Source organism: Colias croceus, chromosome 15 (assembly GCF_905220415.1).
Source record: "Colias croceus chromosome 15, ilColCroc2.1".
Lineage (NCBI taxonomy): Eukaryota > Metazoa > Arthropoda > Insecta > Lepidoptera > Pieridae > Colias > Colias croceus.
The window spans coordinates 8,960,052-8,986,470 of NC_059551.1; the positions used below are offsets into that span (position 1 = coordinate 8,960,052).

Here is a 26,419-nt window from a genome sequence, read left to right on the forward strand (position 1 = left end):
AATTCCAGGGCGCTTGCTCAATGGCTCTCTGTGTTCCTGTCGTAAAACAACACAATGCACACGTCACGTACTTATGCCCCATTGTTTATTCTTTACATTTCTATGAAACGATCGACGTGCGTGATTCATTCCCTGTAAAAGAACGGGACTGTTGACATAGAATTTTTTTTAGTCATATGGCACATTTGACTCATTCTTTCCTATAATACCTATGTGAAAGTATTTTTTAATACATACGCCTATTTGATCTTCAAAAACCGTTAAATAAATGTTTTTTGTACTTAATTTAAATAAAAAAAAAACATTTACAATGAATGAATGAATTTTTTTATTGCACAATAAATACAATATTACAAAATAAGAGCGATACAAGTTATAATATGTATTATGTACAGAGAGGGCTGTCTTATCGCTGTAAGCGATTACCTACTAGACAACCTGACAAATCAGAAGGATTACAATACATTAATGTATGTTGGCACAAAATTACTAAAATTAAGCAGTCTCTAATACTACGGCCACACTACCGTGATATGCCAATAATTATTGCCACAACTTTAACAACACCTAGGTGTAACCACGACTTATGGCCATAATTCTACAATGCCAATCAATATGACAAATGGCGGTAGGCAATAGCTCTGGCGGCGGTATTCTTTCGCACATCAAAGAAGATTACCGCCGTAATTATTGCGTATGCGGCCACACTACCGTTTGTCCAGTGTGCAATATGAGCTCACCGGCGACGCACGTATCGACCGAAATGGAGTGGTCAAATGAAAAAGCGCTCAATGGCGCAAATTTTGGGAATTCTTGGAATTCTTCTCTTTGGGATCTTGGGGATACCCAACAGAAGAACTATAAACATCGCAGTGTACACAATGATGCGTGGCGTCGGATCAAACAAAATTTATCATTTCCAAGTACAATAGATGATTTGAAAAAGAAAAAATCCTTTTTAAAAAGAAAGAATCCTTGATGAATTATTACAGAAACCATATTATATATTAATTATTAACTAATATTTTTTTTGCTGCGGTAAATGCCAATAATTACCGACATATCTAGGTAAACTGTAGTGTAACCACACCAGTTCATGCAGTAATTTAGACGGTAATTTAATGCCATAATTATTGCGGTAACAGCCCGGTAGACGGTAAGGTAGTGTGGCCGTAGCATAAATATGTGGATATACAGACCCATCACTCAGCATATTAAAATAATCATCAAATGAAAAATGTCGCTACTTACATACTAATAAAAATTATTTATAAATTCGATAATATAATATACCTTTTCGATTAGCAAGGTTGCTAATTAAGTAAATTGTGTCAAATTTTTGCATACAAATAGTTTAAAAGCTGAATAAAGACAGTTTCTCTTATATCTACATATTTTAGATGACGATACGAAAATATTGCGTGGAATGTAAACAATAAACCATCGAATGTTGTTATAACACGTTTAAATGGCGAAAATAAACATGTTTACTATTTACATATTTCTAATTTCATAGAATAGTGGAAGTGGTCCTCAATATTTATTAAAGATGACTGGAGGAACGTGTAAAACGTGTAAAAATAGATTGTTTTGTAAGAGAAAACATATGGCAAATTATTAAATTTTATGCTCTTAGAATTATTACAATAAAACTTAAGCTAAGAATACATTAAAACCATTGGCGGTCTTATCGCTATGCAGCGATTTCTTCCAGACAACAGGACGTACGGAGAGAAATTAAATTAGAGTAAAGGTGAAGGGTAGAGCATATTTTAAGTATATTTATATATATGTATGTACCAAAAAATATACGACTAAACAAATTATACCTGCGTATTGCGTACCTAACTAAGTTTATTATTATGTATTTACAAGCTGACTCGGCAAACGTTGTTCTGCCTTACTAGATTTTAGGAGAATGGCGCAAACAAAATTTCATGAGAATCGACCAAGCTGTTTCGAAGGTGTATAACTACAAATACCGCGATGATTTGATTAGAATACATATACGAGTATGAATAATAGGTATGCAAAATTCATCGATTTTATCTAAAAATAATTCCAATAGTAATATTTTCAAGGGGATTTCCATATATTATATTATAGTAGTAATATGTATGCATATATAAGTGTATGTATTTATTATTTATGTAGTTGTGTACTTCTGACCTACCTCCTCCTTTATTACTTCACACAGTGGGTTGCCTGGAAGAGATCACTCTTTAGTGATAAGGCCGCCCTCTGTGCTAGTTTAGCTATAAGTTTTAGTTTTATGTTATTTGTATAACTAGCATAGTAAAGTGTTATAAATAAATAAATAAATAAAAATATTATTTTACTTTATCTTTGCAATGTCAAGGCAATTTATCATATATTCATATCTTTGACAGTCAGATCAGAGGAGATGGTATTATCTTGGTATTATCATAAGAGAAAACTGTTTAGTGTTTATTCATTGTTATGACTTTTTTAAGGTTATTTTTCTCCGCTTTCATGACGATTGTGAAACCTTGTCAAATTTTATCCGGAATACCACTCTGTCATGATTGTACTGGAATCATCTATCGATTATTTGTATTTTTTTTTAAATTCACTTGTTTGTCTATAAGACATTTGTCGAATTGTGATACCTATATATTTACTAGCTTACCGCCCGCGGCTTCGCCCGCTTTCTCTAAAACGATTTGAGATTTAAACTATCCTATCTCTCAAGTTGGATCGAACTGCACATTGTGTGCGAATTTTATTATAATCGGTTAAGTATGGTTTAGGAGTCCATTGAGGACAAACATTATGATACGAGATTAATATAGTTTAAGACATTAAGATTGTATTGGGGGCATTATTCTCATATCCCAGTATTTGTAATTAAGCTTCTCCGAAACGGCATGTCCGACTTTTTTTGAAATCTCTTCATTAGATGTGCGAAGTGGCTGTTAAATATGTTTGTACCCCTGAGTGTTAATTGAGCACAGAACAGAAAGAAGAGGATGACGACGCTATGATGAAGACGATGCTAATAACTTTGACTAAAAATCAATCTGACCATAATCACAGAATACTTAATAGTAGGTACCTATCTAACGCTACCAGGTAAATATCATTGGTATGCAAACATACAGGCGCGAGAAAATTCGTCAACAGTTAGTTTTGTTTACAGAAAGATTTCACTTAGTTTCACACAAATACATGTTGACTTGAGACTTGTCGTTTTCTAATATTTCTAAGGTTATTCGTTACGCTCGGAGTCGAAAGGATAAAGGCTTTTTTATGGAATGCAATAGTTTGGTTTTGTTAAACGTTGCGTAATAAAGATGGAAACCACAATCTGTTCAAATATGCATCATTGTTTTGAATATAGAATTTCGAAATAACAAATTACTTACCTACTTAATATATTTTTTTTAATTCGTGCTGTGTCAATGGAATGACAGCAAACTTTAGCGATTTCCCACGTGTAGGTACTAATTTTCTTTTCTGATTTATTCACTTTTCCTATATAGGTAGATATCTGTTATTTCACTTTAAGCACAGATAATATAATACAATGCTAGCAGACTTTAGTATTGTATATTCTAGGAGGTAGCAACGTTGACAAGTGAGCATTTTAGTATAGTTGGTTCTTTGATATGCTGTTCCTCTTGCTATTTCGGTTAGAGTCCGGGCTGTCTGGCTGGCCGCAGTGGTTGCGTTTATTAGTGCGCATCTTATCTGCACAGGAAAATATCCTTAATTTAAAGTCATTTTTTAACGCGTAATTTTTAATCGTTTGCCTTTAGATAGATCCATTAGACATACATTTTTTATTGCAAGACGTTTTTTTCGTTGTTAAATAGGTGCCAGACGCAATTTTTATTTCAAAATAATTAAAATATCATCGAAATAAGTGAAATTCCATCAACATGAGTCCCAGTGAAGGATAAGTAATCACTGTGTTACTTATACTTAATATATAATATTCATTTGCTATTTACAGTTTTATTGCAACAATCTACCATATCGCCTCCTTTTTCCCAACGAACCTCAAATAGGACGTTAATGTAAACTTGATAAAAACCAAATTTCATCAAGAAATTAAAGACTTTTTAACGGATTTTAAACGCGATTTATTCATTGTATTATTTTCCCAAGTCTTTAATTTCAAAATGTATAATACTCGCGTAAAATCAAGCACTAGAAAATACAAATATCATCAAATTCATATTTATACCCAAAAGTGTAATAAATATGAAACCATCTATTAAAAATATTAGTTTACTAATTATTCAATATAAGTATTAAAAAAGGATAATATAATATAAATAATAAAGTTATTACTTACCTTTTAAGCGGACTCATGTTGATGTAATTTCACTTATTTCGATGACATTTTAGTTATTTTGAAATAAAAATTGCGTATGGCACCTATTTTACAACGAAAAAAACGTCTTGCAATAAAAAAATTATGTCTGATGGATCTATCTAAAGGCAAACGATTAAAAATTACGCGTTAAAAAATGACTTTAAATTAAGGATATTTTCCTGTGCAGATAAGATGCGCACTAATAAACGCAACCACTGCGGCCAGCCAGACAGCCCGGACTCTAACCGAAATATCAAGAGAAACAGTATATCAAAAACCCAACTATACTAAAATGAATTTTTTTTTAACGTTGCTAGCTCCCGTACTGGTATCTTTTAAGTGACTATGGTTTTGTAATGAATGCCCCTCGAATGCCTATTTTATCTTTCCGTATAAGAAGTCAGACAGTAAACATGATACTAATTGGATTATTCAATAAATTGTTCCAGAGCCAGCAAGATGCTGCAGCAGATCCTGCGAGACATGTGGGTGGACCCGGAGATCCTCGCCGAGCTGGACGAGACCCAAAAGCAGACGCTATTCTGCAAGATGAGAGAAGAACAGGTCAGCACTTTTTAGTTTTGTTGGATCTAAATAAAATAGTTTTACTTATTATATCTATAGTGAAAAAAGAAATCCGTGTTTTAGTCACAATAAACATACTGAACCATAGCTTATCTGCGCTTACATTAGGATAATAACTACTAATTATTAATTTATGACTGTTAAAATTTTTACTACAAAAAAGCCAACTCGGGTGGACGAGTGGCAGATAATTTCCTCATAAAAAGTACCAAGTATTTTTAAATTTTTGAAGGGAAACTTTTCTTCGGGGTTGGAAAAAAATGTAGTGTAGCATTTTTTCGTTAGATACGCGTTACATTTTCCGTTACGCGCCATCTTTTTCTTATCCCTACCACGCGTAATTCGACTTATTTCTGTAAAGATTATAGTAAATTATTTTTTTGAAAAATAAGGTCATAAAGAAGTTTCACTTCTTACGTGTGTACACTAGTACACGCACACATTTTTATTATATCTAAAAAATGTTATCACGACTTATACACAGTTGAAAATTTGTATCCGTGAAGTTATACAAGTGAATCATTATTACATACTTAAGTACAGAAGTAGTCGAATAATTTGACTATCACGTGGCACAAATTCTTTTCAATAATAAAATCTTATAAACGTAGGTACAATTAACATCTCTACATAATTGCAATCTATTGAACTTTAAGCTTACGAAACTAGTAGTCGATATCCTTACCGATTTTACGGTTATTCGACACGTATCATTGTTCGCTAAAAATAACCGGTAAATCCGCATAGGTACTCAAGGTCTGGGCTTAGACAATTTCAAATTACCCTTCACTTCTATATTGCCAGTAAGTTACTACTATTTATTATTAGATTTTAAATAAATACTATAGAGGAAGTTACATGATCGAAGGTTATTTGTAAATCATGCGAACTTCAGTTTAAAATGTTTTGCAAATTAAACTGATAAAATGGTTTATTTATACCTACATTAGAATGGGTAAATACTAAATTATTTTATGAAATCTGTAAAAATGTTCAGTATCCTCAGAAATTTGGGTCACATTTGCTAACAAATCTTCGTTTAACCACTAAGAGTAAACTAACACAAATTAAGTATAACCCCAGGCCTAGTTGTTAAAACATGAAGTCTGTAAGTAAATTTTAAAACTTGGCTCTCAAAAATAAATACATAAGTTTAACATCCTAATGAAATTATTAGCTAATAGCTTCATTGGAAAGCGTGAAATTGCGAAGCTAATTAACTATGTAGACGATTTTTTTATTCAATTAATTCATCAGATATATTTAAATGTATATAAAATTGATTTTGAAAAATAACAGCATTTTTATTTTAGTTTTGAACGTTTTATTCAACAGTTAAAGTGTGTTTAAAGTGTTCTTCTTTAATTTAAATAAGCCCATAATAGCTACATTTTCCATACAACATTAAACCACACCCCGGACACTCCATACAAAATTATCGTTTTGACAGTCACACTGTAGAGACTGCAAATGTGTGTGTTAACGCTCTATGGTTGGCACATTTTTGACTAGCGTAAAAAAAAATTCGCGTTTTTCTGATGAAATACATCCGTAAACAGCACAATATCTAACCATTTTCTACGAAAAACGATAATCACAAATCCAAAATAATAAAATTACTTTAAGTCAATTTGATTAATGTTGTCAATCTTCGTTGCGTTGCGTATCGTCCCTGTAGAAAAATATGGACCATTTTATGTCTGATCGTGCGGGGTGAGGTAAGTGTTTAATTTTGGCGGGAGGTGGAGAGTGTCCGTTCTGTAGCGTTTAGCTACTATTATGTATTCTGTGATTAAACCAAGCAAGATATTTTACCGTTTTTTTTTAAATGTAATACTTAATTCCACCTAATTCCTGTCTGCTACCTGTCAAACAGACAAATAGCCCATGGCTCATTACACGCGGTGTTGCCCATTTCGCAATTAACCGGCTCGACTAACAATATATATAATCTGTCATATTTTGACATAATCACGCATGGCAACTTTTGAAAAATGTGATACGACTGGTTTCGATTTATGTTTGAAATCTTTATTGCAATTATGTTTAGCAATGTGGCTGGTGTGGAATTTTTATTATAGTTTACGCTTTTACGTATATTGTAGATGTTGCACGCTTTACTATTTATCAGCTATTTATCAGAGCATTCCAAGTTGTAAGATGTTGAAACTACAATGTATAACAGCATTTTTTAAATTAACAAATAATATAAGTTTTTTATAAGACGGTTCTGAGACCAGATTTGAACGACTTTCCCTTCACTATAGCCCCCAAAACCCCGAATTCATGAAAAACATTTGAATGAATATGCGGCGGAGTTGTAGGCAACATGTTGCTGGCAACACTGCTTATTAATAGTAAAAGTAAAATAATGTAGAGTTAGATAGTATGTTCAATATGAATTCGAGACTGTAACCAAACTAAAGTCTAAACCACTGATGAATGATGATCCACTACTATAGTTTGCGAAGCACCTGACGCCATCTATGAAGAGTTTTTAGAAAAACAGGTTACTCCTACCCGAAGTCCGATAAATTTGTTTACAATTTAAAACTATATTTGCTCATAAAATTCTGTACACAGGGTACATTTATATCATACATTATTAATTTTAAATGAACCTTACTCTAATGCTTATAATATTACAACAATTCAGGTGCGTCGTTGGCAAGTCTGGGACGAGAAAGTGAGCAAAGAGGAGATCGAACGACCAAAGTTCACCAACGGGAAGAAACAAGTGCAGTTTCTGAAAGGGGAAGACGGGGAGCCTTGGGTAAGTTATGTCTTATGTAAAATGATGTACTTTTCGTCTTTTCTTATAAATTTATACAGATTTGTGTCATGTATTTTGAGCTTAGACGGCTATCGCGCATTTTTATCTTTGTTTATTTTTTCGTACATTGTATGTATTCATTAAATCATCATTAAATTATTCCAATGGTTAGCAGTTTCGAATTTGCTCGAATCAAAGAGTCATAGTGATTATCCAGATCTATTTATATATTCCATTCTATATTTACGTAGGTTACATTTTATATTTATATATTATATTACAGGTTTGGGTAATGGGTGAACACCCAGACGACCAGTCAATCGAGAGCATCCTGGCAGAGGAGGCGAGGCAGCGCGCGCTTGCGCAAGCCAGAGAGGAAGCGCACCAGTTGCGCAAGTCCGTTGAGAAGGAGCTCACACATCTCATTGATTATAAACCGATGGACAGCTTGGAACAAGTAGGTTTTGTTAAGATTATCTCAATTTTTAGAGCTCAGCGTGTAAAACTATGTTGATCTCTTATTTTCATTTCAACGAAAATCTTAATCTATTTACTTCTTCCGACTTTAGCAAAAAGCTTCAGATCAATTTAATAAAATACATACTTCACAAAGATCACACTTAAAAAGCTTATAATCTTATTTTACGTGTTTTTGTTACAGAAATTTGATTTATCTCCGAAAACGGTGGACAGTTTAGAAGACACTCTGGACCTGTATTGTACCGTGGACGAGCTGCGGCAGAGGATGGACGAGTTGGACACAGAGGGCAAGAAGGACTTGGACAAGAACTATTGTGATGACATCAAACTGGACCTAAAGAAGAACACGCTGCATTTCAACTTTATTGAGGGGAAGAAAGATATTCAGGTGAGCTTTTATTTTAGTTATTCTACGTTCGTAAGACCTACATATGTCATAAACATCACGTAAATAAGACAATAAAAAAAAGAAATAGGTGTGAATTTAAAATTGTTTTCAGTAATAAAAGCACGTAAAGCTTGTTATGGTAAACCAATTAATGTTCAGAACGTGTCTTGGCTTTTCTACATTGCCACAATGAGTTGTGGTAGAAAAAATTAAGAAAAATTAAGATTTTTATTTGGGATAAAAAGTATCCTATTTTATGCCCAGGATAATAAGGTATAATTATACCAAGTTTCATCGAAATCGAACCGTTAGTTTTCACATAATGCCTTCACATACATACAGACAGACAGACGGACAGACAGACAGACAAAAAAATTTTTAATCACATTTTTGAGTTTGGTATCGATCCAGTAACACTGCTATTTATTTTTTCAATATTTTCAATGTACAGAATTGACCCTTCCACAGATTTATTATATGTATAGATAAGTGATTTCGATATTTGAGCATACCATCAAATTTTATGATCCAGGATTCGAACGTATGCCGCGGGGACGGGGTGAGCCTGCGTGTTGCCGCGTGGGAGCGGCGCGTGGCGGCCGCGCGGGCCGGTGACATACTGCGCGGGCTGAGAGCGAGACGGGCTCGTACGCTGAGGGATGCGCAGCTGCAGGCCAGGGACGATGATGCGGTGTGGCGGGAACAAGGTACGTGTATAATGGGATAGAGAAAGTATAGGTGAAAGTATGGGTAATCTGTTGGATACTTGACATAAAGGGATCGGAGATGTCAAAAATAACACGCTGTAAACTTAAGAAAGTTGATGTGACATTGAATATAATAGACAATTGAGAGGGTACGTGTGAAACGCGGATTAGAAAAATATAAGAAAAATATAAATTTCTAAGTGGGAGTCGAGCACGCTTCGGCATGAATTGGGCCAGCTCGCACCGGGGAAGGTACCACACCTCCACAGAAGATCGGCGTGAAATAGTGGCATGAAAATGCCACTGTGTTTCGTACGATGAGTGGGGGCACCGGAGGCCCGTATCCCTCTCCTACCTATCCCAATCCTTTCCCTATGCTTCCCGTGTTAATCCTTTACAATTCCATTACCCTTTCCTCTCCTCACATCCTCCTCTTAAAATAAAAAGATATGGCAGCGGATTTAAATTTTAGACTACCCCAGGAGGGTACTAACCTCACTAGTGTTAGAGAATCCCTCCCTGAGAATCAAAACTCAGGCTGCCCTACGTACTCTGGGGGGGGCAAAAGTCCGCTTAAAAAACCACCTAAGCGCAAAAGGCGAAAAAAGTCATCAAAACCACCACCAGTGCTGTCAGTGGACTTCTGTAACGTGAGAGGCTTACGCTCCAACCTCAATGCCGTCCACCACCACCTTGAGACGGCAAAGCCAGACTTATTATTTCTGACGGAGACTCAAATTTGCCCTCCACCTGACACATCACACCTTCACTACCCAGGATACAAACTGGAGAACACTTTTATCCCTAAAGCTGGTGTGTGTGTTTTTGTAAAGGAGGATATCTGCTATCGTCGCATCAACAACCTCGTTAATTCCAACCTGTCAACACTCTGGCTCCGTATAGACTGCGATGACCATCCACGGGTCTATGCGTGCGTGTACAGGTCGCATAGTGGTGATGCTGAAACCGATCGGCTTATAGAGCACCTTCAAATCACAGCCGACGCAGCACTAGAACAGATCCCCTCTGCTGAAATTATCGTCTTAGGCGATTTCAATGCCCACCATACTCAATGGTTGGGGTCACGACTTACTGACCATGCGGGGAGATCTGTTTACGACTTTGCATTGGCTAATGGTCTAAGACAACTGGTGACTTCGATCACGAGGCTGCCTGATGTCGTGGACCATACCCCTTCCATGTTAGACCTCCTGCTCACCTCCCATCCAAATAACTATCAGGTCAATACTGTTGCCCCTTTAGGCACATCAGACCATTGCCTGGTCCGCAGTGTGGTGCCAATCTTGCGCTCAAGGCGGCCCCGATCTGGTGGCTGCCGTCGCGTTTGGCACTACAGAGCGGCTGATTGGGATGGAATGCGGGAGTTCTTTTCATCCTATCCCTGGAAGCAAGTTTGTTTTGCACACGATCCTAGTGCTTATGCTGACTCTGTCGCGGATGTGGTTCTGCAGGGAATGGAACTCTTCATACCGAGTTCTGTAGTGCCCATCGGCGGCAAGTCTCAGCCCTGGTACGGTCATCTTTGTAAAGAGGCATTTCGCCAGAAGCAAGATTGTTTCCGTAACTGGGCAGATGCATTATTAAAACAGGATCCGAATGCCAGTGCTCTTAAAAAACAATATAACTTTGCCTCCAGGCAGTACAAAAGGAAAATGAGCATAGCAAAGTCCGAGTTTATACGCGATATTGGCAAAAAACTGACACGTTTCCCATCCGGTAGCCGAGCTTTCTGGTCGCTCGCTAAAGCCATCCAAGGAAACTTTTGTCAGCCAACGTTCCCACCCTTGCGCCGGGAAGATGATACCTTAGCCCACTCGCCCAAAGAGAAAGCCGATTTATTGGGCGCTCTCTTTGCATCCAATTCCACCTTGGACGACAGGGGAAAGGTACCGCCTACTATCTCGCGGTGCCAGTACTTTATGTCCGATGTACGCTTTACTCAACGTGAAGTGCGTAAGGTACTTTTTTCTCTTGACACCCATAAAGCGAGTGGCCCTGATGGTATCCCTGCAATTGTTTTGAGAACGTGTGCTCCAGAATTGGCTCCCGTTTTTGCGCATTTGTTTCAGCACTCTTATGATGTCGGCATTGCTCCAGCTTCGTGGAAAACCGCCGCCGTGCACCCGATCCCTAAGAAAGGCGATCAATCAGACCCCTCTAACTACAGGCCCATTGCTATTACCTCTTTGCTCTCAAAAGTCATGGAGAGCATAATCAACCGTCAGCTCTTAGGTTACCTGGAGGAGAACCAGCTGATCAGTGACCATCAGTATGGTTTTCGCCATGGACGTTCGGCTGGTGATCTCTTGGTCTTTCTAACTCACCGATGGGCTGCGGCTATTGAGAGTAAAGGGGAAGCATTAGCCGTAAGTCTTGATGTCGCAAAAGCCTTTGATCGGGTGTGGCACCGGGCTCTACTATCGAAGCTAACATCATATGGACTCCCCGAGAAGTTACGCACATGGATAGCCAGCTTTCTTGCAGCACGAAATATTCGGGTCTTGGTCGATGGATCGTGCTCGGAGCTTATGCCCGTAAACGCTGGCGTCCCCCAAGGCTGTGTTCTTTCACCCACACTATTTCTTCTGCATATCAATGACATGTTACAAATTAGTAACATTCATTGTTATGCAGATGATAGTACTGGTGACGCCTCTTACCCTGGCCATGCTAACTTCTCGAGAAAAAATGTCGATGAGTGCAGAAACACTTTGGTGTCCAAGATTGAAACTCTTTTGGAAGAAGTTTCAAAGTGGGGTCGTAAAAACCTCGTAGAGTTTAACCCCACTAAGACACAACTATGTGCATTTACGGCCAAAAAAAAGCCATTTGAATCAGCTCCCCTCTTTATGAACACTCCCCTCAGCGTCAAGTCTAGCATCGCGATTCTTGGCGTCAGTATTTCTGACAATGTTCAGTTTCGCGATCATTTGGAAGGCAAAGCTTCTCTAGCTTCAAAAAAACTGGGCGTCCTATACAGAGCGAAGCAGTATTTCAGGCCTGACCATCTTCTATTACTATATAAAGCTCAGATACGGCCACACATGGAATACTGCTCACATCTCTGGGCCGGCGCCCCGTTATACCAACTCCTTCCACTCGATCGCGTTCAACGTAGAGCAGTTAGAATGATTGGCGACCCAAGACTTAGCGATCGGCTTGACCCTCTTGCTTTGCGACGAGACATTGCTTCACTGTGTGTCTTTTACCGCATATACCATGGGGAGTGTTCAGAGGAGTTATTCGAGCTCATACCTGCAGCGGAATTTCACCACCGCTCCGCCCGTCACAAAGCAAACTTCCATCCACACCATTTGGACCGCTGGCAAACGAGTACCGTACGCTTCTCGCGACACTTTTTACCCCGCACTACCACCTTGTGGAACAGTCTACCCTCTTCTGTATTCCCGCACGTGTATGACTTAAATTCCTTTAAAAAGAGAGCCTACATCCATCTTCGACAGCCGGTAACAGCTTCACAAAGGTAACTTTGTCAGTGCTCATGGGCGGTGGTGTCACTTCATTAGGTGATCCACCTGCTCAGTTACCTGCTCTTACATAAAAAAAAAAAAAAAAATATAGTTCAAAGTACTTGAATTAAGCAGCTCACAGCTGTATACTTAACACATATTTTCACACAGACTACTTGATAATATGGCTAAAACTCAAGAGACAAAAGCTTATAATTGTTATCCATTACCAGAGCGTAAAGCGAAAGAAGCAGAAGCAGCGATGCGTGAGATAGCGCGCGCGGCGCGGGAGGCGCACCGCCGCAGCGCTGAACCTGAGGCGGTCTGTCCTACACAGGGTTAGTAGTTCTATATTATATTATTAAGAAGAAAATAATTCAAAAAATTCTTTTGCGAGTTTGTAGTTACATAATATTTTTATAATAATCAATTTTATTTCAAAATAACGTGCTATAAAACAAAATTGCTCGAGGTCCTCTCGCTTTTATTCATAGCTAGGCTTTGATTCTCTCCGTGTATTCAATACTCATACTTGTTTATAATTGACAGTATAACTGTGGCTAAACCTTTGCTAAGTTGGTATTTTAATAAATAGCTGGTCCTTCGAGTTGGATTTATGTCACAGACATAATATTATAAGTTTGATCCCTCAAGCCGGATTTACTAAAGTTGCATAAAATGTTGCAGCAAGCAAGCCACTAACAAGAGAAGCGGTGGTGGAATGGTTCAGGACGCACGAGCTCCCGCGCGGCGTGTTTGATGAGAACAAACCTGTTGACTGGTTTCATGGTATGTAGATCTGAAGTAGCTTATAAATATACAATTTATAATACTTTCAACGTGTATTATTATAACGTGTGTATTATAACGTGTATGTAATAATAATTGTAGACTTTGAAATGTACCTAATGATAATGTAATAATTGAAATTTTGATTTAAAATTAAGTGACATAATTTGCATGCTGTTAATAACGGCTGAACATGCTGGAACTCAATAATTGTTACCTGACATCTATGTATACCATGTTTTTTGGCAAATAAATTAATTTGAATTTGAATTTGAATTTTATTAGATTATAATTAAAGATGTTTGGAACAATTTTTTCAACCGATTAGCAAAACATCAAAAGCTTATTGGTAATTCCATCGATAGGTTATTTCTATTCTATTAGCGTTTCTGCCATTTGTCTAGAGGCCCAGCATGCCCTACCTACAACATTGTTTTACGCAATCTTCAGTCACACACGCAAAACACATTCACACGCATTATAGGCCTCGCCTACTACAACCTATCACTTACAGGAAGTAGCGCTCCGCGTGGCCCGCGCTATCTCTCGCCAACTAAAACATATCACTTTACACTTGCAGGCATAACAAGCCGATCAGAAGCCGAAGCAGCATTACGTGTGGCGTGCGCGGGCAGCTTCCTCGTGCGCGTGTCGGAGCGCGCGCTCGGGTACGCCATCTCGTACCGCGCGCGCGACCGCTGCAAGCACTACCTCGTAGATGCGGCGCGCGGGTACCGCCTGCTGGGCGCGGGGCAGCCGGTGCACAGCAGCTTGGGTGAGTGTCGTACCGCTGCAAGCACTACCTCGTGGACGCGGCGCGCGGGTACCGCCTGCTGGGCGCGGGGCAGCCCGTGCACAGCAGCTTGGGTGAGTGTCGTACCGCTGCAAGCACTACCTCGTGGACGCGGCGCGCGGGTACCGCCTGCTGGGCGCGGGGCAGCCCGTGCACAGCAGCTTGGGTGAGTGTCGTACCGCTGCCCGTACCGTAGCGCCTCGAGCCATCTCGTACCGCCATTTCAGATAAAGCTTCCAGTGAAAATTCATGTTTTAACATACTTGACATATTTGACGGAGTAATTAGACCAGAATTTCGTGCATTGCAATTTTCTTTAACTTTTACGTACATAGTTACTCTAATTTACTATTTTTATATATTATTTTATAGATTATATTTACTTAATCTAATTTATTCACTCTAAAAATTAACATCTCTTTTCCAGTCGATCTCATTAATTACCACAGGGAAGTCCCGATCACGGAGAGTGGCGGCGAGCTGCTGGTGACGTCATGTCCTCCCGCCCAAACGCCTGTCATCTAACCGCCGCCATCTTGTTTACGTTCACTAAATCGAATTTTACTTTTATGCCCCATATAACTATTAGCAATAGGGACCATTTTACTCAGTCATTGTATAGTTTTATGTATTTTCTATTGTAAGATTATTTGACAAGAGATCGTCTTAGAAAATGTGTACTTCTGTGCTTAAGGTGCTAGATATTGGCCGATATTAGATCTCTAGTTCGTAAATGCATTTTTAGTTGTAATTATCGTTTAAGAACTATCTAGACTCGCTTTTGAGTTTTGTGATAATTTTAAAGGTTCATAACGATTGGATATTTCAGTATTATTTTGAATATCTCCCGAAATTGGGACAGATTGAGCCAAAGTAAAATTGTTTCAGAAAAACTCTTGTTATGCCATTTATTGTAGTTTTTCTTGTCTTATTATTATTTGTATACTGCCAATTAGAATAATTTCAAATATGAATTGTTGTTTTCTCTTATCTCCCATGCCCTTCACCTTTATATAAATATTAAATACCTTTAAAAGAAACATACTAGGTGACCCAGCATAGGTTCTGCCATGACACTTATCACAGAGGCGTATTTTTTCTGAATCTTCAGACCTACTAAGAAAATTTCACAAAACATACCGTGATAAAATTTTATAAATACAAAATATAGACATAACAATAAATAAAAATACATCCATTGCTCGATCTAACAAAAGGATCAGCTTATGTAGGGTAATCCAGACTAATATTATAAATGTGAAAATAACTCTGTCTGTCTGTCTGTTACTCAATCACGCCTTAACTACAGAACCAATTTGCATGAAATTTGGTACATAGGATAGGTTTTATCCCGGAAATCCCACGGGAACGGGAACTATGCGGGTTTTTCTTTGACTGCGCGGGCGATGCCGCGGGTGGAAAGCTAGTATGAAATAAAACCAAAGTGAAATTACCAATATCGTGTATTAAAAGGCAACACTGTACATATTTACAAATACTATCATTTTAAATTACATCAAAATTTCAATCTAAAACAATCTATTTTTCTAATTATTATAAACGATCAAACATCACGTTCCAAATTAAATTAAAATTTACATTTTTTATTCATTTATAGGTAATTTTATTTTTTCTAATAAATTAACATTGACAAATAAGCACTATAAATTTAACACAAGTATGTCAACAAAGCTAGATTTTTAAATTTAATGAAAAAGGCGTCTGCAGCCCACAAAGATGCACTGCTAAAATTAACAAGTCCTAACCACTGTCTTATAAATTTAGATTTAAAATTCCTTTAGCTTTTACAGATACTATTTTTAACGACTATAGAAGCAAACAAAACACACATATAGAACATAATTTTGTATGCCTGCAAAATCATTCCATACCTAATGATGCGCTTTTAGCGAAAAGAACGTGACCGAAATATGCACATATTAAGTAGGTAGCAACACAAATTCACAAGTAGTTTCGATAGAATTAATAATAATAATGTCTGGCATTTTTCTGAAAGCCCTGCACTATGGTGAAGGGCTTTTGGAAAATTGCTCTCGTCCCCTGTAGTCACATGTAGGGCAGGTTGGTTGGGGTACGCTGGCTCGACGTCAAGTCTACGCTGTTACGCTGCATGAAAATAAAATAATAAATTATTAGCAATTAGTTATTAGAGACGCAATATATTCATTATATTATTTAACCCGACTCGGATTCGAAAACTTGAAATACCAATAGTAATTTTATTGATACAATGACATAGGAATATGAAAAAACATCTCCTGTTTGATTAAAAAAATAATATGCAAAAGAGTTGAGTAATTTTGTTGATGAGATCAACTGGTTAAAATAGTCTAAGATCCGGGATTACCAAACATATACCCTCATTTGTTAATTAGATGAAACAATTTTTAGAGGCTGATTACAATATTTAACTGACGACTGCTAGTAAATAATATAAATATTAGGTATATAAATTAGGAAAAATAGGGCTTTTAAACTCACATTACTGTCCCAGGCGTCGTGTGCTTTAGATGTGTGATGCTGCGATGGTTGGGGCTTCTTCGCTTTCTTCATTGGACTATTGCTAGCTGTATAATGAGAAGAATAACTTTTTTTTGTGATTTTTTTTATAACCAAAAAATCAAGCTTTGTAGTTTGGTATAGAGTTACCTATGAGAAATTTTTGTGTAAACATTTGAGCGTACACAATTAAGAATGAATAAGTTACCTGTATTTAAAATAAATAAAGTAAAGCATCAATGAGAATTTTTGCAAAAAAAAAAAATTCGAGAGCAAACGAAGTTGCGTGAAAAACGTAATAGATTTAGGAAGGAACACCCACCTCCTGGTACATAGGGTAGAGATATATCCGGCGGTGATTTCTTCATACTCTTCTTGGCGAGCGACCGACCGCGCAGCAACTCTTCGTCCATTACCAATTTACTGTTCACCCTTGTGATAAAACATGAATAGATTACCGATCAATGTAAAATTCGACCCTTTTCCAAGTAAAACTCATCACAACGCAACTTACACACTAACACATACTACAATTGATTCTACAATACTCGGTTCTAGAAGTACATTTTAATAATAATTATTTAAAGCAGGAATCTTAAAAAATGTACAATAGGACTATATTATGGTATAGTATAGTATTAGGCTGGTTGCAGAGCTTGACCGACCATCAGTGCGTACGTCTGTCGCGCTTGTCAATTATCTATGGAAATGCATACTTAAAACCGTTCATAGCTAGACTGACCATACACACGCGCACCATATTGTCATGCGCATTAGTGTCATATTAGTCATACAATTGTTGATGCGTATCGTCAGGACCGACGGTACGCACTGACGGTCGGTCAAGCTCTGCAACCAGCCTTAGAGTCTACAACTAAACACAACACTAAAAGCCTCTATCCATAAAATGTACAAACTTCTTGATATACGGCGTCTTCGGGTACGCGTTGAGCGGCACCCCGAACGTGTGAAACGTGTCATTCAGCGCGCGCGGGAGAGACCGCGGCGCGCGACCAGCCGCCCCCGCACCTACTGTAGTAGGACACCAGCAACCCACCTTGTGTACGTGAGATAAATAAGTCATATAGTTTAGATTTTTTAAATAAACACACAGTTCACTTGTTCCACCTTTATATCGATTTTTTGTATAAAAAAGAGTGTGTGTGTGCGTGTGTCGAGCACACGTATCAGAAGTGAAACTTATTTGGCAAGATTCAAAGACACATAACAATAAATCTACCTGAAATTGAACTAATAATTATCCAAATTAGGTAGTGTAAAAATAAAAAAGAGCGCGTGTGCCTAGCACTCTTGTTAGAAGTGAAACTTTGGCAAGATTCAAAGATACCAAAATCGTTTCCTCACTCCATGACGTGAAATTGAAATTATAGTCTCAACGCACCTAAAGACGTTTCGCTTCTAAAATGTAAAATATCATCTAGATATGCATTTCACTTACCTCATCGTCAGTAGGCGCTGGTGCAGCGGCTGTCAGTTGTGACTTTTTCTCGACAACACTAGTTTCCATTTGAACTTCTGTACCTGAAATAATTATAATATTTTGTAACATTATTTGAAGAGTGAAGAAAAACCTTCCACTATCCATATATTTGATAATATGCCTCTTAAAAATCCAATGTTTTGTATTTCCGAGGTATACACATAAAATGTTTTAAATGTATCAGAATATTATAAAAATGAAATAATGTCAAAATAATTCCTTTGTAATGTAATAAATAAATAAATAACAATATAAATAAGAATACTCACTCGGCGTATAGTTATAGTCGATCAGCGACTCACCCGTAGTGCTTTCTGTTCGAGACCTATTGTTGTCCTGTTACAAATATGATATGATTAAATCTATTAATTTGTATTTAATTAAAAAACTACAGTAAAAGAGACTGTAGAAGAGCTGTCACATACTATAATATACTTTTATAGAAACTCACGTTTTGCTATTATTAGTACCAATAACAAATTTATGAAAAAAAAAACTCACAGAAATAATGTTTAATGTCCATTGTTGTCTTGGTTTACCGGTCACTCGAGCTGCACCTTGGGGTGGAGGAGTCTAATAACATTGAAATTTATTATATAAGTAAGTAAAAAACCTCTAATCGGCCTTTAATAATGTTTATTTGATTTGCGCTTACCTCAGACTCTTTGCCAAGTTTTTTCCTCAATTCAGCATTAAAGCTCTCCGCAAAACCATCAGTAACAAAATATCTGCAAATTTTGAAAGACAAATTATTTTTTTTAATTCAACCTAACGAATAACACTTTTCAAGCACCACTCATGACACAGATTATTATCATATCATATCACAGGCCGCAGTGGGCCGAGAGAAGCGCCACGGTAATCAAGTTCTGCGCGCACCGTTTGGCCGGTGGCACCATGTAAGCAGAACCCACTTTCGGCGCTTCTCTCACACATACTTGAGTCTCAAATATCAACTGCACTGCTTACTCCGCAGCAGCTCTTTGCTATCCAGCCAGGACTACCCCCCATACTATATACAAGGTGAAAGGTAAGACATTTGAAAAATTTAGACAGGAGCTTCTACTCATGAAACTGAACAACTTTTGTTCTACAACTTTGCTGAATTCGTAAAAAAAAATTGGACTTTGTAAGGAAACTTCGCTAATCAGCTGACAGATTTCCATACAAAGTCCAAATTTTTTTCTACGAATTCAGCAAAGTTGTAGAACAAAAGTTGTTCAGTTTCATGAGTAGAAGCTCCTGTCTAAATTTTTCAAATGTCTTACCTTTCACCTTGTATACACTCACTTGTGTCGCAGCAGCGCGGCCGCAGCGGGGCGAGCGCGCGGCTCGGTGCGCAGCGCGGCGGCCAGCAGCTCCCGCGCGAGCCCCGCGCCCGGCAGCGCCGCGCGCCCAGTACCCGCCCCGCCCGTACACAGCGCAGCACCGCCAGATAGACGCGATACCACTTGCTGGTGACGCGGTGCTAGCTTACCTGCCAATAGAGAGAGCAACTATGGAGTTTCATGCCGGTTCTTCTCCATAGATACTGCTTTCCGAATCGGTGGTAAATGTTAAAAATATGTGAAAATATGACGTTTCAAAAGAAGTCTAACTGAATAAATAAATATTTGATTTTGAGTTTGAATAAATTATATTTTGATAATTATAAATTGCAGAAAATATAGTGAAATTCGAAAGCGAAAGAAGTTTACAGATAAAACCTACGTTTTTTTAAACAAATGACAGAAATTAAATTGTGACAATTGAAAACAATCAAATCATCTATGTGTTGGACTTGATAATTTGTTGCAAGTATATTTTATACTCACCTACAGTTTTGATTATAAGAGCAAGTTGGTCGATATCCGAATCACCAGGAAACAGTGGGTCTCCCGTCAACATTTCCGCAAAGAGACAACCGATCGCCCAGATGTCCACTTCTGGACCATATCTGATAAAAAATGAATCAAAGTGTTAATAAGTACTAGTAAGCAGTAACTTACAGAGAAGACGAAACGAGAAGATCGAAATTAACTTCACTTTAGCAAAACTGCACATGCCATATCATGTCTACTATGAAAACTTTAGGATTGCATTAAGAAGAGACATCTACATCTAATAATAATACTTATAATACCATAATATTCGTGCAATGAACGAATGTTTGCGGGCATGTCCTATACTTGTGGAATTACATATTAGTGCGAGTACATTAGTATCACTACAATATAATGTTTCTTTCTTGCCTATAATATTAACTCACCTATGCTCAGCGACCAGCAGCTCCGGCGCCCTGTACCACCTGGTGGCCACGTACTCCGTGTACGGCTCCCCTGGTGCGGCTAGCGCTCGTGCAAACCCGAGATCGCATAATTTGACTATACCATTGTTGGAGACTAGCACGTTCTCGGGCTTCACGTCTCGGTGGATTATCTGAAATTTTAAAACTGCAACTGAACATTTGATTCAATATAAAGATAATGGACTTCGTTGGGTGCACTTTTGAATCGATGAGACACATTATTATGTACACCTTTTAGGTACGTAGTTTCTATATAGAATATATAACAAGAAATTCTATAATAATTGCTCTTTTAAAATCATTTTAATGTGTGGGGGGGTTACATCATTTTTAAGCCAGTATATATACTTTTATATTACATAATAACTAAACTCACCGAATTTTGATGACAATAATCAACTCCCTTCAAGAGCTGATAGAGATGCTTCTTAGCAGTATCTTCTCCCAGACCTCCTGGCGACGCTTCCAGCTCATCCAGCAGTGTGTGGTCCAGATACTCGAACACGAGGTAGAACCTGCGCTTGCGTCGAAACACCTCGATCATGTTCACTAGGTGATCGTGGCGGAGCTTCTGAAGTTATAATTATAATTTCATTTTACATTTCTTTGTTAATTTCAAAGTATGTACTAAAATCATTATTTCTTTTGACAGCAGAAAATATGGATTTCGTAATTTCGAAAAAATAAATTTAATTAGATAAAATCCCTTGTAAAAATATTCATTTTTTCTATAGTTTATCCTTCCTAACTTTTTCTTTATCTCGTTAATGAAAAAATAATAAACTCAAACAACAGGAACTTGCCTACACACTCTATATCTACACGTTATAACTATTTACTATATTACATTGAACCGGAATCACTCTAAACACTGCCCCTACCTTCAACATCCGTATCTCCCTGAGCGCCATCTTGCGCACGGCGGCATCGTCTTCCGTCTCTAGGAACTTCTTAATGGCCACCAGCTGGCCAGTGTCGCGGCGGCGGCATTTCAGCACCACGCCGTATGAGCCTTCACCGACCTGAGAGATATCGTATTTCTACGCTGTACATATAACAAGATGCCATGATATTATTTATAAGAAAAGGTAATTGAGTAACGTTTGTTTTACTTTTAACAAAATCATGCCCTATACTTCCACTTTATAGTTTCTTTGTCTAGTTGGAATGCAATGTGTGTTTCCAACTCACCACAGACAACTGTTCGTACTTATCCATCGCTCGCGACCTAGGCGTGGAAGGCGAGATGGCCACGCGGCGGCCCATCGTTGTGGTCATGTGGCATCTTCAGTTATAACGGGTAATCTGAAACAACTGAATATTTATCTGATTTTAATATAGATTTTTTTTTTGTTATAAGTTTGTTTTTGTTCATAAGTTACAGTGAGTGCAATACGGTAAAAATACGAAGTTCGCGATTAAAACTCGTCTAACAAAACGTTTGAAATCTCAAAATCTACCAAAAGTTAGAAATCTTTCGTACGCATAATGGAAATAAGTTTTCGTAAATTTTCACTCAAACAATAAATGTGAGGACAACCTGGAAGAAAATTAGGGAGATGTTGATGCAAGTGATGGTGATGAAAGGTGATCACGACATTGTTTTTCAGTCCTACATATTTATATCCTATCCTAGCCTTTTTAATAACTACATCTAATTCAAATACCTCACGCATAGGTAATTTCTTTTATTTTTTTTATAGGTAACTAATTCAGTATTTAGTTGTCACGATCAATACTAGATTAAATTGACATTTCACCATGAATTAATTACGAAATGACTAATGTTGTCACGCGGCGACAGCCGGGTCACGGTCAAAGTCACCACTAGATTGCTGTACCTACATTTAGATGGATACGATAAAATTATTATATTAAAGTTTGCTTTACAAATAATTGTTTAGTATTTAATATTTATACCTATAGGCTATACCTATGTGACCTTTAACTAGTAATACCTAGTAATTATATCAAGGTATACAGCTGTGTATCATGACATGACAAATAAATAATTATTTCACTGAATAGCTATAAAAACAACAAAGGAAGTACTGCTGAATTTCTATTATTTCTATTATTAAAATATATCCCAATGTCTGTTTGATATAGCAAAGTTCCAAGAAATTTGTGTGCTACATAATTTTTTTATGAAAGAGCAACAAAGGTTTTAAAATCATTGGAGAAAACTTTCGCAAGTAAAATCACATGGTGGATATTATGCTGCCTTAGCGAGATGACTATAGGCCTTTAATTCGAAGAACGTGTTACATTCACTTTATCACCTGGAAATACTGATTGAATAGGGATATTAAAACCTGCACAAATCCTCTTTTTAAATTGGATAGATCGGAAAACGGCCTATTTTAAAACCGCTAAACGAGCTACTGCCCTTCCATTGACGTGGTCCCCACATACCTTGTAATTTACAAACGATATTCAAACAACAGTTTGATCGAATCCATACGCAAACAATATAAAAAATGAATAGCTTGACATTTTGTATCGTGACTATAATGGCGAGTCAATGTCAACCCTCGTGGGCTTTGGACTGAAATAGACGGGGACAGGTGGTCCCGCAAGGCCAGTTAAATTGTCACGTCATGTATATTAGCTGGTGTTTACGTGACACAATACGAATGTCATCAATCAATCGATAAATGCCAGCTGTGAAGGGAAATTTCGAAAGTTAAAACTGTTTGTTGCTTTTGCTGTAGCTGCAAGTAGTCAGTTGCCGTTATAATTCTTCTCATTTCTTACCACAGCATTATCATTAGACAAGTTGATGTTCGTCTAGCAATCCTACCTTATTAGCTTACCTTATTGCTCTTAAGCACTATTGAATGCCTAAAATGAAGAATGTACAGATTCTAATGAATAAAATGCCGGTATTTTGAAGTACCAGAATGTGTCATTGTTTAAAGGAGAACCTGTGCTTTCTGGGTTGTTTTATTGAAGGTGCATCAGTCTTGGTTTACAATTTGCTGAATTCCTCAATGCATTAAACAAACATCAAATATATATTTTTACAGGCAAGTTAGAAATCCTTGATGGTCGTGCAGTTGTTTTAAGTTGGTGATATAACTTTCTACACGTCTTGTTAAAGCTCTCGAATCTTGGCTGAGTTCGAAGCAAAATTCGATATTAAATTTTAAAAGATCTAGAATATTCAAGGATATCCAAGCTTTTCTTTTGTTTATTACAGGCTAAACCGCTAAATCCGCAGTTGACATTCACGCAACATTAGTACTACTGCGGTTCTTAAAAAGACTATATTCAAAAAACTTACGACCCTACTTCGGTACTTGAAAAGATTGTCAAAAAAGTTCCTTTCTAGATAGCCGTCGTTTAAATGCAATATCAAACTATCAATAATAAGGCAGCCAATACATCTTAGATCCAACAAATACAAGCAAAGTTGGACACTTACAAGATCGATCCAGGATTAATGCGGGCTGTGTCACGCGACCGAGCACGGAACGCAAATATTACCCTATTTTTAAAACGAATTCAGTTTTGGCTACAAACTTCCGCTTAAATATAATTAAATGCGATTCTAAAATGTTTTGCTTATTTATAGATTTGTGCAGTTTATAGTTTTGAGGAGATACTAGTAGATTTTCATGTACCTAAATATCAGATAAATGTTTCTCGGAAATTATTATCCCGAGGCAAAAGTACGAAAATTGTGCAAACGTACAAAACAAGTTTGTTTGTTTTATAAATACAATATTTCTCAAAAAAACTGTTCAATACAGATACATAAATATCATTGATCTTCAGATCCATCCATATGAACTTTCATGCATATGCTTATTATGTAAAACTCATTAAGAATACTTTATAGTACATATACAAAATGAGTGCGTGTTATGTAAAATAGAGAATCTATGGGAGACATGCATAGAGTTTATATATATATCATATTGTGTACAGGCCGGCGCATTCTTTTTCATAATCAAAGCGCATTCTAAATTTCAATTTCAACATTAGAATTCTGATTGGTTTTGTTTTTGGTCGATTTTTGTATAAATACGGATATTGTGTGCAAAATAAAATGATTACGATCAGTATCGTCTTTGAGTTCACAACCCCTCTACAAATCCATTAATCACATTCAACTGACCCAGCAACTTTCTAATCTTGTTATTACCAAGTTACAATCAGGTACTCGTATTCAAACGCTATTCCCGATCTATTCCTTTCAACTAATCAAGATCTAAATTATTAGTGCTTAGTAATAAGACTGTCAATTGTGCTACATTATTATTATATTATTTTGTTTCTTTTCTTTTATGTATGTACAATAAAGTGTAATAAAAAAATTAGTTGCTATGTGTAATAAGCATATGTTCAAAATTCAACACCCTGTATACACTTCCTATTAAATTTAAAGTGTAAGTAGTTATTATTCTTTAATCGACAGACCTATCCACTTTTTGCAAGATCCGCGGGCGACCCAAGTCGTTTGGAAAATAAAAAAATCGTCGCGTGCTTGCACCGATTTATGCGACAACACAATTACAAATCAATAAAAAGCCGATGCTCGTAAAGTCGACGTCATTTGCTATTCGATTTCTTTTTCCGTGATCGGCCACAAACGGATGATATAGGTACCTAGTTATGTATTTAGCAAGCGAATATAGCCTTATGAGCAACGTTGCAAAAAGCTACATCGAAATATACTAGCTTACTGCCCGCGGCTTCGCCCGCTTTCTCTAAAACGATTTGATATTTAAACTATCCTATCTCTCAAGTTGGATCGAACTGCACATGGTGTGCGAATTTTATTATAATCGGTTAAGTGGTTTAAGAGTCAAACATTGTGACACGAGATTTATATATATTAAGAAGATGATTGGATCGTGTACTAAACAAGAATGGCAATAAATTGTGAAAAAAAAACTGACCCTACGTACCTATGTCATGTCACTACAACAATTCTGATTACAACGGCACCATTTAGTCAAAATCCGTCCAGCGGTTTGGGCTGTAGGGCGTTTCAAAGAAATACATACATACACTCGAAAACATAACCATCTTTCGTAGTCGAGTAACAAGCACACACGCATTCACAAATAAACTTATATATTTACTATTGTTAGATATAAAAATTAAAAATACTAGCTTTCCACCCGCGGCATCGCCCGCGCAATCAAAGAAAAACCCGCATAGTTCCCGTTCCCGTGGGATTTCCGGGATAAAACCTATCCTATATCCTTTCTCGGTTATCAAAATATGCAAATTGGTTCAGTAGTTAAGGCGTGATTGAGTAACAGACAGAGTTACTTTCGCAATTATAATATTAGTATGGATTTCAATGATTAGGATTAAAGTTAATTGAAAATTAACAAAAAAAAATATTGCTAAGAAAGTTGAATTGGATGGGATTTGGATATATAGACATTGGCATATTTCTGAATTTAAGCATATTATTAGCTTTCGCATATTAGTTAAACGTTTGTAAAGCAAAAAAAAAATCGTATCATGTAACTTTTTTGTAATGAAACTTTAATGAAATCAATTTGCATGCTTTTCAAATCAAATCAAACATCTCAATGAAGACGTTTATAAAATACTGTTGTAGAGCTTATTACAAATAAACGTTTTTCAAAGTTTTTTGTACACGGATGGAACAAATAAGAATAGAATTAGATACCTACTAAATAGAGATAGGAAAATTACAGCATAAAAACAAAATAAATAAAAAACCACAGTTTCAAAAGAATAACAACCTAATCAAAATAACTTTGAAATCAATTTATT

At 36.9% G+C, this 26,419-nt stretch overlaps 2 protein-coding genes across 2 annotated transcripts in view; one reads left to right on the forward strand and one right to left on the reverse strand.

Moving 5' to 3' along the window:
• The window catches only part of LOC123697798 (SH2 domain-containing protein 4B-like), a 35,871-nt gene extending 20,549 nt beyond the window's left edge, over nucleotides 1–15,322 (forward strand). The window contains exons 2-10 of the mRNA XM_045644351.1: nucleotides 4,792–4,906; nucleotides 7,584–7,700; nucleotides 7,984–8,157; nucleotides 8,362–8,568; nucleotides 9,101–9,275; nucleotides 13,000–13,104; nucleotides 13,454–13,555; nucleotides 14,136–14,330; nucleotides 14,776–15,322. Of these exons, the coding sequence (XP_045500307.1) occupies nucleotides 4,802–4,906; nucleotides 7,584–7,700; nucleotides 7,984–8,157; nucleotides 8,362–8,568; nucleotides 9,101–9,275; nucleotides 13,000–13,104; nucleotides 13,454–13,555; nucleotides 14,136–14,330; nucleotides 14,776–14,873 (1,278 nt within the window). The 5' untranslated portion in view covers nucleotides 4,792–4,801 and the 3' untranslated portion in view covers nucleotides 14,874–15,322. The remainder of the gene's footprint in view (nucleotides 1–4,791; nucleotides 4,907–7,583; nucleotides 7,701–7,983; nucleotides 8,158–8,361; nucleotides 8,569–9,100; nucleotides 9,276–12,999; nucleotides 13,105–13,453; nucleotides 13,556–14,135; nucleotides 14,331–14,775) is intronic.
• Nucleotides 15,323–15,982: 660 nt separating this feature from the next.
• LOC123697797 (cyclin-dependent kinase-like 1) lies at nucleotides 15,983–21,965 on the reverse strand. Its single transcript, XM_045644350.1, has 14 exons — nucleotides 21,848–21,965; nucleotides 21,538–21,678; nucleotides 21,033–21,227; nucleotides 20,618–20,787; nucleotides 20,184–20,305; nucleotides 19,660–19,846; nucleotides 19,025–19,097; nucleotides 18,871–18,942; nucleotides 18,639–18,705; nucleotides 18,328–18,410; nucleotides 17,786–17,925; nucleotides 17,191–17,300; nucleotides 16,851–16,936; nucleotides 15,983–16,475 (listed from the first exon to the last, which is right to left on the reverse strand). The coding sequence occupies exons 1-14, from the start codon at nucleotides 21,932–21,934 to the stop codon at nucleotides 16,416–16,418; spliced, it is 1,593 nt and encodes a 530-aa protein (XP_045500306.1). The 5' UTR covers nucleotides 21,935–21,965; the 3' UTR covers nucleotides 15,983–16,415.
• Between the last annotated feature and the right edge of the window lie 4,454 nt (nucleotides 21,966–26,419).

Coding starts and splice junctions, on each gene's coding strand:
- LOC123697797 (XM_045644350.1), bottom strand. CDS start 21,934: ATGACCACAACGATGGGCCGCCGCGTGGCCATCTCGCCTTCCACGCCT. Junction 20,788..21,032: donor ATTATTGTCATCAAAATTCG/GTGAGTTTAGTT, acceptor TTAAAATTTCAG/ATAATCCACCGAGACGTGAA. Junction 19,847..20,183: donor TCTTATAATCAAAACTGTAG/GTGAGTATAAAA, acceptor CTCTATTGGCAG/GTAAGCTAGCACCGCGTCAC.